Source organism: Xenopus laevis, chromosome 5L (assembly GCF_017654675.1).
Source record: "Xenopus laevis strain J_2021 chromosome 5L, Xenopus_laevis_v10.1, whole genome shotgun sequence".
NCBI lineage: Eukaryota > Metazoa > Chordata > Amphibia > Anura > Pipidae > Xenopus > Xenopus laevis.
This window is the reverse complement of record NC_054379.1, coordinates 124431646-124445825: the sequence shown is the minus strand read 5'-3', so window position 1 is coordinate 124445825 and position 14180 is coordinate 124431646. Positions and strand designations below refer to the sequence as shown.

The following is a 14180-nucleotide window of genomic DNA, read 5'->3' as shown; positions in this document are numbered from 1 at the left end:
AATTAGCTTAATATAGAAATATTTTTGCTGTGACTCTATTCCCGGTATTTCGTGCATTTTTCTTATCCTAAACTCTCATGTCTTAATGAATGGTTTCCAGAAGCTTTATCTAACAATGAATAATTTATACCAAAAGCCTAGAAAGACACTTTAGTAATGGAGACATGGAGTAACATGAAGAGGTTTGGTATCCGTGTGTAACTCTTATTGCAGGGCACGCTCAGGCAGATCTTGAATTTCAGCTGGACCTGTGGCCATTCTTGTCAGACACAAAGTCCTAAACTGATCCTTTTGGAGCTGAAAAAAGGGGCACTTTAGTGCCCATTCAAAGCAAACTTGGTTGTGTGGAGGGCATCCTCAAACAGGAATTGGCAGGCACTTCAGTGCGCAGTGGGAAATCTTCTCTCATGTGGGTAACTAAGCACCCAACAATACCTGCTCCTACACATTTGTTAGGACCACCTCCAGGCCTGGACTGATAATCTGTGGGTTCTGGCAAATGCCAGAGGGGCTGCTATAAGGTGCCATAGAAAGTCACTATTTAGTGGGCTGGTGGGGGCTGTTTGGGCCTTTGTGTGGGGTGATTGGGCCTCTGTGTACCTGAAATTCCAGGGCCTATTTTAATTCTCAGTCCAGACCTGACCACCACATGTAAAACACATTACATGCAACGATCCATATATTTGATCTAAAATGCATTTTAGGGTAATTACCAGTCTGTGTCCAAAAACAATTGCAACCAAGTGGGCTAATTAAGCGAAATGGGTGTTTGCCTGACTTTACCAGGCAATCATTTTTCTAAAGGGTTCTCTCAGACACAGTGGTATCTATATTATACTCAACAGATACAAATATATATTTATATTAAAGTTATAATTTCTAATCTAAAAGATGTGGACTAACACACAGCACAACAGAAGTTTGTAGTTTATACATATATACAAATAAATACAGATTTACTTCTTTTCCCAGAAATATGTTATCAACTTAATAAGACGTTTCACCGGTTGTATAAAAATTGTACTGAAGAATCTATGTGAAGTGATGCTCAGCCAGCTTTCCTGTTTCCAAAGACCTTTTCCTTTCTTCTGGGCTTCTACTTCTGCTTGCAATAACCTTTTATAAAACTTCCAATAGTGAGAAGAATCATGCTGAAGCCCTGGGATATCAACTGTTGTACCAAGTCCTTGCCTTAAGATCTCTACGTTCAAACAGTCCCTGAAGAATCCCAACTAGAGAACAAAGAGAGAAACATTACTGGTGTTCATTTAGAATCGTTTCATTCAGGCATATATAAAGCAGATTTCTCATAAGTAGGACACACGTGCTGATAAGGGATGGGATCCATCTCTATGAGTGTCAGCCCATCAGTTTTCATAGCTGTAAATTATCTAATTTGCCAGCATCACATGAACCAGCCACCGGCCTTCCAGAAAGTCTGCCCAAATAAGAAATCTGGAAATGTTCCAATTATATATATCAAAAGGTCTTTGTAAAGCATAAGGAAAGTGTGAAGTGTAAACCAAGTATACAGTAGAATTGTGCTTATCTGAGCAATCCTTCCATAAACTACTTTCTGGTATAATTACATGAGACAGACTATGCCTGAACAATAGAGGATCATTTAAAACAGCGATTTAAAAAAGTGTTTTAAAGTAATGGATATATCATGTACTGTTGCCCTGTACTAGTAAAACTGATGTGTTTGCTTCAGAAACACTACTATAGTTCATATAAATAAGCTGCTGTGTAGCAATGGCGGAAATAGAAAAAAGACTATATGGCACAGGTTAAATAGTGGATAACAGATAACATTATGTTCTATAGAGCTTATCTGCGATCTGCTGTGAAACTTGAGCCTTTTCTCCTCTGAATGGATGCCCCCATTGCTACACAGCAGCTTATTTATATAAACAATAGAAGTGTTTCTGAAGCAAACACAGCAGTTTTACCAATTATATTTTTATTTCTTTAAGAGTTCAAGCACACAGGCAGATTCGGGGAGATTTAGCCGCCTGGAGCCAATGCACTCGCAGCGCTTCGATTTCCAAGAAGTGGCGCAAGTGCACTGGCGTTTTGTCATTAAAGCAGGCGGCAGGCAGGGGGAAGGCAGTTCAGGGAGATTGTCGCCCCGCAGAAGAGGCGATTAGTCGCCAGGCGACTAAATCTCCCCGAATCTGCCCGTGTGCTTAAACCCTAAAACAATATCATTTTTATTATTAATTTACTGGTCCTTTAACAACATATTGTTCGCCAACTCCTTGGATATTGCTCTCAAAGCAGGTGCTTATTTTTGAATTCCTGGTTTGGCGGCAAGTTTTTGTTTCATCAGAAACACTGCCAGAGGCTCCTGTAGGCTGCCACATATGGGCTACCAAATGTCCAAACACTTTTTTTGCACCACCCTGGAAAATGTTTCATGCTTGCATTGCTCCACAAATCTTTTTACATCTAAATGTTACTCACAGGTAAAAAAAAAAAAAGTTGGGGACCCCCAATTTAAGGCTGTTATAAAGCTAACGTTTTATACCACCATCCTTTCTTACAGCCATGTAAATTTGTGACCCCTTTTTACGATCCCTAACTTGCATGTCCAATCTGAAGCAGTGTCTATGAACTCTAAGTATGGGGCAGGTTGTCTGAACTGCTCAAGCTGAGTGTCTGAAGAAAACTTGGTCTTTGAATTTTTATAAAACAATTTCCTGTTTTCTATAGTGGAGAACTTTTTTGTTCTTTACCCGATCAAGCAGAATAAAACAGTCAAGTACTGAATCTTCTCTGTTCAGGAGCTGAAACCATAACATCTGGGATGGTTGAAGCCGATCCTGTAACCAAATTTTGCCACTTGGAGTCATTTCTACTCCGGCAAATCTGATAAACAGAGTTCCTTGTGAGTGACCTAAAGAGTTGAGAGAGTCAATTAGATAACCTTCATGTTGGCTCTGGTATAATTCAAATGTTTTTTTCATTTTAAGCAGGGATTGATGTGATGCATTATCATGGAAAGCATTGTAGATTATGTTGGTGCTATATAAATAAAGGATAATAATACTGGATGTTTTAGCTACAGCACAAGTGAAGGTACTTTATTTTGCGGTCTACAAGAACTCTTACACTATGATTACTGGTATGGCATGTAATATCATGAGTGAGTCGTGCACTGGTATTATATCAATAATGTTATTTGTCACTCTGAATTGCTTAAGCTTTTCCATAAAGGTGTATTATCACTGGTTTTCATTTGGATGCATTTATAGACTAAAAAGCATTTTGTGAAGTGGACATAATTTTCATACAAACCATGCAATTTTTTTTTCATTTTAAGACGTCTTAAAAAGCACATAAAAATCTTCAACCTTCCAGTTACCATCCTTCGCACTTGGGGTATATACAAACCTACTAACCAATCTATTTCTGAGCCTTTTCATACAGCCAAGTTTGGAAGTTTATTATAAAGCAAAACATTTCTAGACACTATCCTAATCATAACCATCCACCCTACATATTACAAATGCTAGTGCTTTGCAAGAGCAGCCAATAACAGGAGGTATTAATATTTCTGAGAAGTATATGCTAATAGGAAGTAATAGGGACTGCTTACAATGTTTACACAGAGTTTATTCACAGGGTACATAAAAGATGTGAGGGAAGAGTAAATTGCTGTGAAAGGGACAGATCAGGGAATGACCAGATTTTCCTGTTATGAATTTTGAGAGGTATGCATATGAATGAATTACCACAATCCAGAAATTAAAATTGTAAAATATTTGTCTACCCAGTTATCAGCCCAGGGCTGGCCTTATACCTGCGTGCAGATACCCAGTTGTGACGGTTTATGTTCATGAGTAACCTAAGGGTAAGGCCACACTGGGCGTTTTGGGGAGATTTGGTCGCCTGGTGAATAATCGCCTCGTCTTTGTGGCAACCAATCTCCTCAAATGCCTTCCATCACTCTGCGCCGGCTAAAATGAAAAAAAAAAAAATACTGGCGCTAATCACACGCGGCGGTTCGTTTTCCAAAGTCGCCTGAAGTTGCCTCATGGATGACTTCAGAAAATGAATCGCCGCGTGTTATTAGTGCCGGCCATTTTTTTATTTTACCCGGCGCAGAGTGAGGGAAGGCGTTTGTGGAGATTGGTTGCCGCAAAGACGAGGTGAAGACGCCAGGCGACCAAATCTCCCCAAAACGCCTAGTGTTGCCTTAGCCTAAAGGCGGCCATACAAGAGCAGATTTTGTTCTGTGACTGATTTTAGCATGATCTGATAAAATTGTCCACTTATCGTTACATTGATGGGGTTGAATCAACACAACATTTACAATCATTCCAACAGCATCGTCGCAACAGTTGATCGTACATTTTTCAATGTGAAACTATGAAATTAGTCAGTGGATGGGACAATCAGATAATCATCATTAAATGATCGTTCACTGTATGTCTTAGGGTAAGGGCACACGCTGCTATTTCGGAAGCCCATCGACAAATCGCCTCTAATCTCCTCTAACTGCCTTTTCGCTGGTTAGAATGTAAATCGCTGGCGGAATGGCACTTTTAGCGCATTGTTTTCCGTAATTGCCTCACGAGGAAACTTCGGGCGACTTCGGAAAGCGATCCAACTGCCATTCCACCAGCGATTTACATTCTAGCCGGCGGGAAAGCAGTTCGGAGAGATTAGTCGCCCCGAACAAGAATCGATTAATCTCCCTAAATAGCAGCGTGTGCCCTGGCCCTTAATGCAAAAATACACAAGGAACAGAAACACACTGATTAAAATGTTAGCTCTTGCAGCCAACACGACAGACATACAACAAAAGTCTTTAACCATTGATGGATGAATTGTTTGTTAAAATGATGATTCACAGGGTGGTGACAATTTGCTAATTTATGGGCATCTTAAGGCATTCACGTTACAGCATCCTAATGCATATGGGAGGCAATAAGACCCCCAAAAACACCCAGATAAGATAAGCAAAATGATACACTAAGAAGATAGGGCCAAGAGAACTATGTGAAAACATTTGTAAATAGTTCCCTGACCCTGGGCCGATTTTAATCGAGACAGTCGTACTTTACTTACATTTCCTTTGAAATGAAGCAACAATAGGAAGACTTATTGGAACATGCTCAACCTCTAATCTGTCTCCAGTGATGCTGAGTAATTTCCCGCGAAGTTTCACATTCTTCTTTATGAACTCTGATGGAATGTCTTTCGCATTTGTGAATTTTGTTGTCTAAAATGAGTACAGTTTGAGAGAAAAAAAAGTTAGACATTATCAAATCCGATGTGATTGGCTCAGGGTGTAACTTCTTTCCTTACACACGTTATGTTGGTTAATTTCCAAGTGTGACATTATTTTCCGATTGTTGCAAATATTGGGGCGTGAACACAATAGTCTAGGGTCACCCCCCCACAACTCCATTCAGTTGACCAAAGCAAGCATATGAATGTTATTTCCAAGGACAATGTCTATTTGACCTGGAGACCAAATTGCTGATCCAAATAACTGAAGTGTAGAAAAGCACAGTGGGTATTTTTATAATTGCAAATCAGAATCCCTGCCCTACACTAATTAGCGCGAAACATTTTTGTTTAGCTCGGATCTGTGTGCAGACACTTAAAACCCAGCTGGTGGACTAGAACACTGTCTGGGAGAATGCATATTCGCCATATTCTCCTAGATTCCTTCAAGGTCCCTTGAACCATTTGAAGATGTTAATAGCCTTCATGACGTTCGGGTTTTCGCAATTCAAACTCGCTGAATCAAGTTTTTTCCATTCTAGTTTTTTCTTTAACAAGAAACCATTCAAGTTGCGAGTTCATTTGAGGTACAAAAAACCCTAAAGCTGGCCATAGACGCAAAGATCTGATCGTACCAATCGAGGATTCGTACGATTTTCGGACCGTGTGTGGAGAGTCCCGACATTTTTCGTCCGGCGGAGATCGGTCGTTTGGTCGATCGGTCAGGTTAGAAAATTTCTGTCGGCTGCCGATAATATGCATGTATTGCCGATCGTACGATTTTCAGTGGGAGACTGTCACCAGCTTTGGTTGGACATAGATATCGTACGATTGCTGTCAGGGGCAGAACATTGCTGATCTGTTCTTTAACTAATCTGACTGGTAAGACTTTGATCTGAATGGTTAGTGGCGGGTCGGGAGATGGGAAAGTCCGATCGTACAATGATTTGTACGATCGGATCTTTGCATCTATGGCCAGCTTAAAGCATGACCTTTGATAAATAACCCCTTTAATTGCTACAACGCATATTCATGTACATATGTCCAAATTCTGATACAGGGGGCCTGTGAAGCAGACTGCATCATTGCACCCATCAGCATCTGACAGGCCGACTTGATCAAGAGTGCCCAAATATCTAATGTCTTTCCTGTATATGGGCACTTTTACAGAAAGATCATGGGACTGTAGCTGCAGCCTCCTGCTTATAATTGTGTTTGCTAAATCTTAACAATCCTTTTAATTTACTTCATTTTCATTTACTTTAGCTGCAGTTAAAGCGATACTGTCATGGGAAAAAAAATGTTTTTTCAAAATGCATCAGTTAATAGTGCTGCTCCAGCAGAATTATGCACTGTAATTTGTTTCTCAAAAGAGCAAACAGATTTTTTAATATTTAATTTTGAAATCTGACATGGGGCTAGACATATTGTCAATTTCCCATGTGCCACCACTCATGTGACTTGTGCTCTGATAAACTTCAGTCACTCTTTACTGCTGTACTGCAAGTTGGGAGTGATATCACCCCCCTTTCCCCCCAGCAGCCTAACAACGGAACAATGGGCAGGTAACCAGATAACAGCTCCCTAATACAAGATAACAGCTGTCTGGTAGATCTAAGAACAGCACTCAACAGTAAAATCCAGGTCCCACTGCAACACATTCAGTTACATTGAGTAGGAGAAACAATAACCTGCCAGAAAGCAATTCCATCCTAAAATGTTGGCTCTTTCTGAAAGCACATGACAAGGCAAAATGACCCGAGATGGCTGCCTACAACTAAAAAAAAAACACTTGCTGGTTCAGGAATTACATTTTATATTGTAGAGTTATTTGCAGTGTAAACAGTGTAATTTAGAAATAAAAACTACATCATAAAAATCATGACAGAATCCCTTTAAAGTGATACTGACACTAAAAAAAATACTTTTTAAAATATGAAAGTATATTAAAAGTTACCTATAGGTCATGTTGTTTTTGTAAGTAATTGCTAGTTGAAGTTTCTAAACCTGACTGTCCCATCTCAGCCTGTCAGTTAAAGTTTCCAATGCTTACGGACTCCTGCTGCACAAATATGGCAGCCCGCTCATACAGGAACATGGGGCACCAGACAGGTAATGTAAAAGCATTGTGCAAATACTTTTTGGCAAAGTTATAAGTAGCTTTCAAAGGCAATTATATGAAAAAGACTTGAGTGAATTTTTCAGTCCTGCCCACTGTAACATATAGAACAAAATGCACTCATTATATATTGCTACTGATTCATACGCACACCAAAAGTAATGGAAGGAAAATCAGTAAAGATTATCACTCACCAATCTTATACTTCTTGCAAACAAAATAACTCCCGCTATTGCCAATCCAGTGCTGATGTTCTGTCAACAGAATGAAAAGTAATTATCTCTATCATATGGTACAGAATACACACTTAGACCCATGCCCCCTATTACCTGAGCCAAATGAACCGTTTGTAGTAACCCATGAGAAGTATTGGCCTACATGAAAATATCAGACGTTGTCATAAAATGGTATTGAATCCAATGATGGTAACTGGAGGGAAAACACAAATTGCCACCCCTGCAGTGGGTGCCAAACTTGCTGGCCCTGCTATGTGTTTAACTGTTGCTGCTCTCATAGGCTGCTTAGAAATTACAAACATGTCCCTAAGCAACAGCACATTTTGTACAAAAAAAAAATATAGTCCCCTTCTGTACAATAGCAATGACCAGTCTAATAGGGGTCCTTAAACTGCTGTGTGTTTATCAAACACAGCAACACGATCCAAAAAAAATGCGTCCTTAAACACTGCACCATACTAACATTTAATACTTTTGGGTGAGATCCCTGTAGATATTTCAGGCATTCTTTCCCTTCATAGCACTTGGAGAAGGGGGACACAGCCCTACAACATCTTTTGGGACCTCATTCAAATAAGGATATAAAATAACAACACATTCCATTCTGCAAGATTATTTGATAAGAGTCTGCAGGGTGACTGCACGGGGCAGGGTATTCTATTTTGGAGACTGGCTTAAAGGAGACATATAGGATAATGAAAAACCCTAATTTTGTAGGCACTTATAAGTAATATATGGTGTTGCTTTTACATGGTGCTAAAAAATTATATTGTCTTTAAAAATAGCCCCTTTGTTGGAGCTCCATATACATGTTCCTGTCTGTGTTTCAAATGAGGGGTTGGGTGTGTCCTAATGGTCCCTGCCAGAAGCACAGTAGGAGGGGACAGCCAATCACAGTCTTGCAGTCACACAAGCACAGGCAGGCTTCAGTTCCCTATCAGGTCCTACAGTGCAGTGTGCCGAGAGCAGCCGGCTTCCCTGCACAGCCTGGGAATTCAGGGAGCAGGAAGTGGAAGGGAGAGATTATTAGGGTTTTTGCAGAAATATTCAATAAATCAGCCTGAAGCACTGCTTTTTTAAGCAGAATATCTTATTCCATATCTAAATGAGTATAATGCACTGGTATATTCTTATTTTTTACACAAAATGTCTACTTTAATGGAATGCCATGCATGTATATACAAGCACGGGATCTATTTGCTGAAAGTTCAAAAATACTACAATGCATTTTCCAGTGGTGTCCTGGTTAAACAAAAAGTTTCCTAAAAGGGCAGTTTACCTTTAACTTAAAGGAACAGTAACACCAAACAATGAAAATGTTTTAAAGTAATACAAAAATAATACAGTGTTGCCCTGCACTGGTAAAACTGGTGTGTTTGCATCAGAAACACTTCTATTATTTATATAAATAAGCTGCTGTGTAGCAATGGGGACAGCTATTCAAACGAGAAAGGGCTCAGGTTACACAGCTGATTTATACAGATAGCTCTGTAGAACATAATGGTGGTTTCTGTTATCCACTATTTATCCTGTGCCATATAGCCTTTTTTCAATTTCCACCATTGCTACACAGCAGCTTGTTTATATGAACTATAGTAGTGTTTCTGAAGCAAACATCAGTTTTACCAGTGCAGGGCAACACTACATGATATTTTCATTACTTTAAAACACTTTCATTTTCTGGTGTTACTGTTTTTTTTGAACAGACAATTTGCAGTTGGGTTTTTTAATTATTTGGATTTAATTCAGAAGGGGCTATGTTCAGGTCTGGACTGAGAATTAAAATAGGCCCTGGCATTTCAATTACACCATCCCAATAAATAGTGACATATTACAGCAGCCTCTCTGCCATTTTCAAGAATCCACAGATAGCCAGTCTGAGCTTAGGTACATTTTTTCGACAAGATGGTCCTCCTTTCTCCAGGGAAACAACTGAGAGCAGCTCCAACATCTTATCATATTCCCTGGCATCTCCTGTTTGGGCTTCGGTGTGCAAAAAACAGGAAAATGTTCTGATTTTACTTTACTGTACACGAGAGTGTCAATCAGTATTAGGGACACCTGGAAAAGGTTAATAGAGGAGTGACAATCTGTGGATTTTTTTTCCATAAAGGCAGAGACACGTGGGAAGATTCGGGGAGATTTAGTCTCCTGGCGACCTTGCCTCTTCGGGCAACTAATCTACCCGAAAAGCCTTCCCGCCGGCTAGAATCTAAATCGCCAGCAGGATGGCACTCGGATCGCTTTGATTTCCAAAGTCGCCAGAAGTTGCCTGACGAAGAAGGCTTTTCAGGGAGATTAGTCACCCGAAGAAGAGACGATTAGTTGCCGGGCGACTAAATCTCCCCGGATCTTCCCGTGTGTCTCTGCCCTAAACGATCACCGGCCAGGAAAAAAGCAATTGGATTCATGAGTGGGGGGGACTATACTGACACCCCACAATAAATCTAGCTTTCCTTTTCCTTTATTGTTAAAGATACTGGCATCAGCTCATATTTAACATAACAATCCTATTGGGTTTTTTTTTTTTGTTTGTTTCAGTGTTTCAGCATATTGAACACATGGTGCTCTACATTATGGGAACATCCCTCATCCAGACAGCCTCAGGACCCCAGTATTCTGGATATGTGCATCATGTTGGCTCAGTGTGTAACACAGTCATTTGGACCAAAGTGTACTTGAAACACCACAAAGTCTTTTGAATGCCAGCTTGGACATAATAAGTTCAGCATGGCTTGGCTTCTACTGGCCTATCACTGAAAAAGGCACTGACATTAGCATTGATGTGACAAGGGTAGCTATCATTATAACAGCCACAGTTATCCCTTTAAGTAAATAAATAAACATCACTACAATGTGGTGTTTTTTTGCAAATAGTGACAGTTCCCCTTTAATACTGCATAACTGAGAGATTTACTCTAGCTACCTATGCTTCCTATATGTTAAGGCAGGGGTCCCCAAACTTTTTTAGCCATGAGCCACATTCATATGTAAAGAGTCAGGGAGCAACACCAGCTTGAAAAAAAAGTCCCGGGTGCCAAATATGGGCTGAGATTGGCTCTTTGGTAGCCCCTATGTGGACTGGTAACCTACAGGAGGCTCTGTTTGGCAGTACACCTGGTTTGTATACAGCCAAAACTTGCCTCTAAGCCAGGAATTCAGAAATAAGCTCCTGCTTTGAGGCCACTGGGAGCAACATCCAAGGGGCTGATGAGCAACATGTTACTAATGAGCCACTGATTTGAGATCCCTGTGTTAAAGGGAAAGGAGGAAGAGCAAGTTTAATACAGACATCTGCATGTAGGGTTGCCACCTGGCCGGAACAAATGATGGTTGATCCCAATGTTATCAATAGGGAAAAAAGATAAATATATAGGAATATTTTTTTTTCCAGAAAAAGCGGCAACCCTATTTGCATGATGAGGAATCAAGGGGAGTTCATGTTAGTGTGAGGGGTATAACAAAGGCACTGTGAGTGCTGCTGTGGGCTCGAAGTGATCTCTATGTACTTTATAGGCACAGCATTATGACACAGACATGTTACTGAGGCTCAGTTCCACTCACTGCACCCAATGAGGGGCCACAAGAGCAGCCGCTCCAAACGATTCCCAAAGTAGGACAAACATAACGTGCTGTGCTAGTACTACAATAACAGCCAGGCCCGGACTAGCAATCTGTTGGTTCTGGCACATGCCAGGGGGGCTGCTGTAAGATGCCATAGAAAATAAATAATTAGTGGCCTGGTGGGGCTGTTTGGGCCTCAATGTACTTGCCAGGCCCTATTTTTGGCTCCCAAACCTGATAACAGCTCCCCCTACGCTTCAGTACTAGAACTACAACTCCCAGCAATCCCTCTAACGTCACATAGACTAACAGGGATCCGTAGTGTTACAGTCACACAGATGGAAACTTCTATTTGTTACAACAAAGACATGCACTGACCAACTCTGAAACAGAAACATCTCATACACACCGAGCCCACACCCCTCCCCGTCATATATATAGACCCCATGTTAACCAGTCTGCGAGTTCTATCGACAACTAGACGCATCGTAGCGCCTCAACCGGCCCGCAATGAGATTGCTCCATACCCGGACTACAGTTAAATGATTGTCAGCCAGCTGGGAGACTTTAGAGATTAAATTATTATCTGCCAGTTCCCGGCCACTCTCCGCCATAATGACATCACGGTAAGACTCCAAACTGCGTTACCAAGCAGCGGCACCAGAGGGCGTCAGCGGCACAACTTCGACGCTAAAACGGTGTGGTAGTGAGTTTGCGCATGTGCAGTAACAGACCAATGGTAACAGGAAGTGCCCAGACGCCAGCCAACAAAGCTAGTGAAGAAGTAGTAATAAGCGGCGTGTAGTGGTTGAGGGGATGTTTCACGCTCGACGTCAGAGGGCGGGAAGGAGGCCTAGAGAACACTAGTAATCTTGTCAGTCAAACTATAAAGCAGGGGAAGGCCACGGCTTGTTACTGACAAGTGCTATAATGCAGACGACAAATAGCCCGGTTTTGAAATATTGCTGCTTTGTGATTCCTTGGCTTTTTTTGTAATTCACCCACAATTCCTTGCAATTACCTTCAGTCACACTGGGGAAACTGTATGTCTAACAGTGTCATTAAGAGGAATTTGGCTTCAAATTTGAGAAAATATGGTTTATTCACAGAACAAAAACAAAAAAATGGTCTTCAGGAGCCACAGAAGATGTTTCTCTAAGGGCACATACGTTTCACATGCCCCGCGCAAAACTTTCAACAGGGGCCCACCTGTATTTATAAACTGAACCAGGGGGTCCAGCAACTCCTGGGATTCTATATTATTTTATATTTTTGCCCTGTTCCAGCCTCTGTTTTTGACTTGAGGACGTCACAAAGAGTGGAATAACAAATTATTATCTAGTTAAATGTTGTTAAAACACCATCAGATTCACAGAAGTCTTACTCTGTCTGTGCAAGTCAGCAGCATCAAGGGCAAATAAGGTCTTGAGTTGTATTAAAAGGGGCATAGAGTCACGGGAGGAGGGGGTCATTCTTCCACTGTATAGAGCACTTATAAGGCCCCATCTAGAATATGCCGTACAGTTTTGGTCTCCATCACTCAAACAGGACATTATTGTATTAGAGAGGGTACAGAGAAGGGCAACTGAGCTGGTAAAAGGTATTGAAAATCTTAGCTATGAGGAAAGACTGGCAAAAATTGGGGATGTTCACGCTGGAGAAGAGGCGCTTAAGGGGAGATATGATAACTATGTATAAATATATATGGGGGTCATATAATAATCTCGCTTTATTTACCAGTAGGTCTTTCCAGCTGACACAAGGTCACCGATTCCGATTAGAAGAAAAGAGGTTCCGCCTAAATATTCGGAAGGGTTTTTTTTGCAGTGAGAGCTGTGAAGATGTGAAATTCTCTCCTTGAATCAGTGGTACAGGCTGATACATTAAACCTAAAAGGTTTAACTTGATGGACGTGTGTCTTTTTTCAACCTTACTTACTATGTAGATCATTTTATGTTCAGCTTTTTCTCTGGGGACCCAATTTAATTGGGGGAATGCATTGTGATCCATAAATTGGTTTAAAATCAGTTCTGTGCCTTTTTCAATTAAAGTTTTGAGAGGGACTTTTGTGTAGTGTTAGCGAAGACTCATTTGCTTTTATGTAATAAAAAGGTTAATAATCTAAAAATGTATGCACTGCATTTCCACTTCCAGTTCCTAGCAATTATTGTAGTAACACTTGCCTGTTTGAACTAATCCACAGTAAGTTATAAAAATAAAAGTTCCTATTGCTTGCAAGAAACAAGATATGGGAGAAATATAAAAATCCTTTAGGTTTACATTATGAAGATTTATATAAATTCATTTATAAGATGCAACAGTTTATTTCTAGTACTGCAGAATCAATTTAAAATACACAAGCGCAAAACTATTTGTCTGTTTCGGAGGCTCGTGCATTGCTCTCACTAAAATAAAAGCAATGCATTTCCAGAAATTTAGGTGTGTCTGGCGTAAGTGGGGCACTAGGAGGTAGTGGGCAGGGTAGACGCAGGATAAAGTTCAGCTCGATCGCAAACTTTGTGCAGTATTCTACCTGAATCTGCCTGATCTGCGGGCTTCGGGTTGGCCGTAATGATATTGCTAAAACTGGTTTTGTATCTCTGGTATGTGTCATATCATAATCACGCTGTTTGGCAATTCTGTTTCTAGAAAACAAACAATGGTAACATTGTATAAACAGTTTTTAGAATTGAAGGAACATGACCTTGAGGTGGTTTCATTCATAGAGAAAGTAATTATCCTCAGTGTATTCCCACACGAATGGCACAACACCTCACTCCCCATTTCCCAGCTGCATGAACATCATTATTTTGAAAGTAGTTTCAGAAATGTGTGTTCCGTTTCATTGTAAATCATTTAAATCAATTTGCAGACGTGTTTTCACTTTGACATTTAAGTCTGCTTCTGTTGATCAGTGTAAAAAAATAAAGTCACTGAGATTTCATGTTCTCTACAATAAAATATGAAAACTTTCAAGGGGTGATTAGGTTTTATAGGGATAGTATCTGGAATACCAATATAAA

At 40.4% G+C, this 14180-nt stretch overlaps 1 protein-coding gene across 2 annotated transcripts; it reads right to left on the bottom strand.

Moving 5' to 3' along the window:
• Positions 1 to 911: 911 nt before the first annotated feature.
• Positions 912 to 11938, bottom strand: c3orf33.L (chromosome 3 open reading frame 33 L homeolog). 2 transcript variants are annotated; one of them, XM_018262025.2, is made up of 5 exons: positions 11685 to 11938; positions 7552 to 7611; positions 5077 to 5230; positions 2739 to 2899; positions 912 to 1232 (listed from the first exon to the last, which is right to left on the bottom strand). In XM_018262025.2, exons 1-5 carry the CDS (start codon positions 11769 to 11771, stop codon positions 957 to 959), a joined length of 738 nt encoding a protein of 245 aa, XP_018117514.1. In that variant the 5' UTR covers positions 11772 to 11938; the 3' UTR covers positions 912 to 956.
• Positions 11939 to 14180: the final 2242 nt, after the last annotated feature.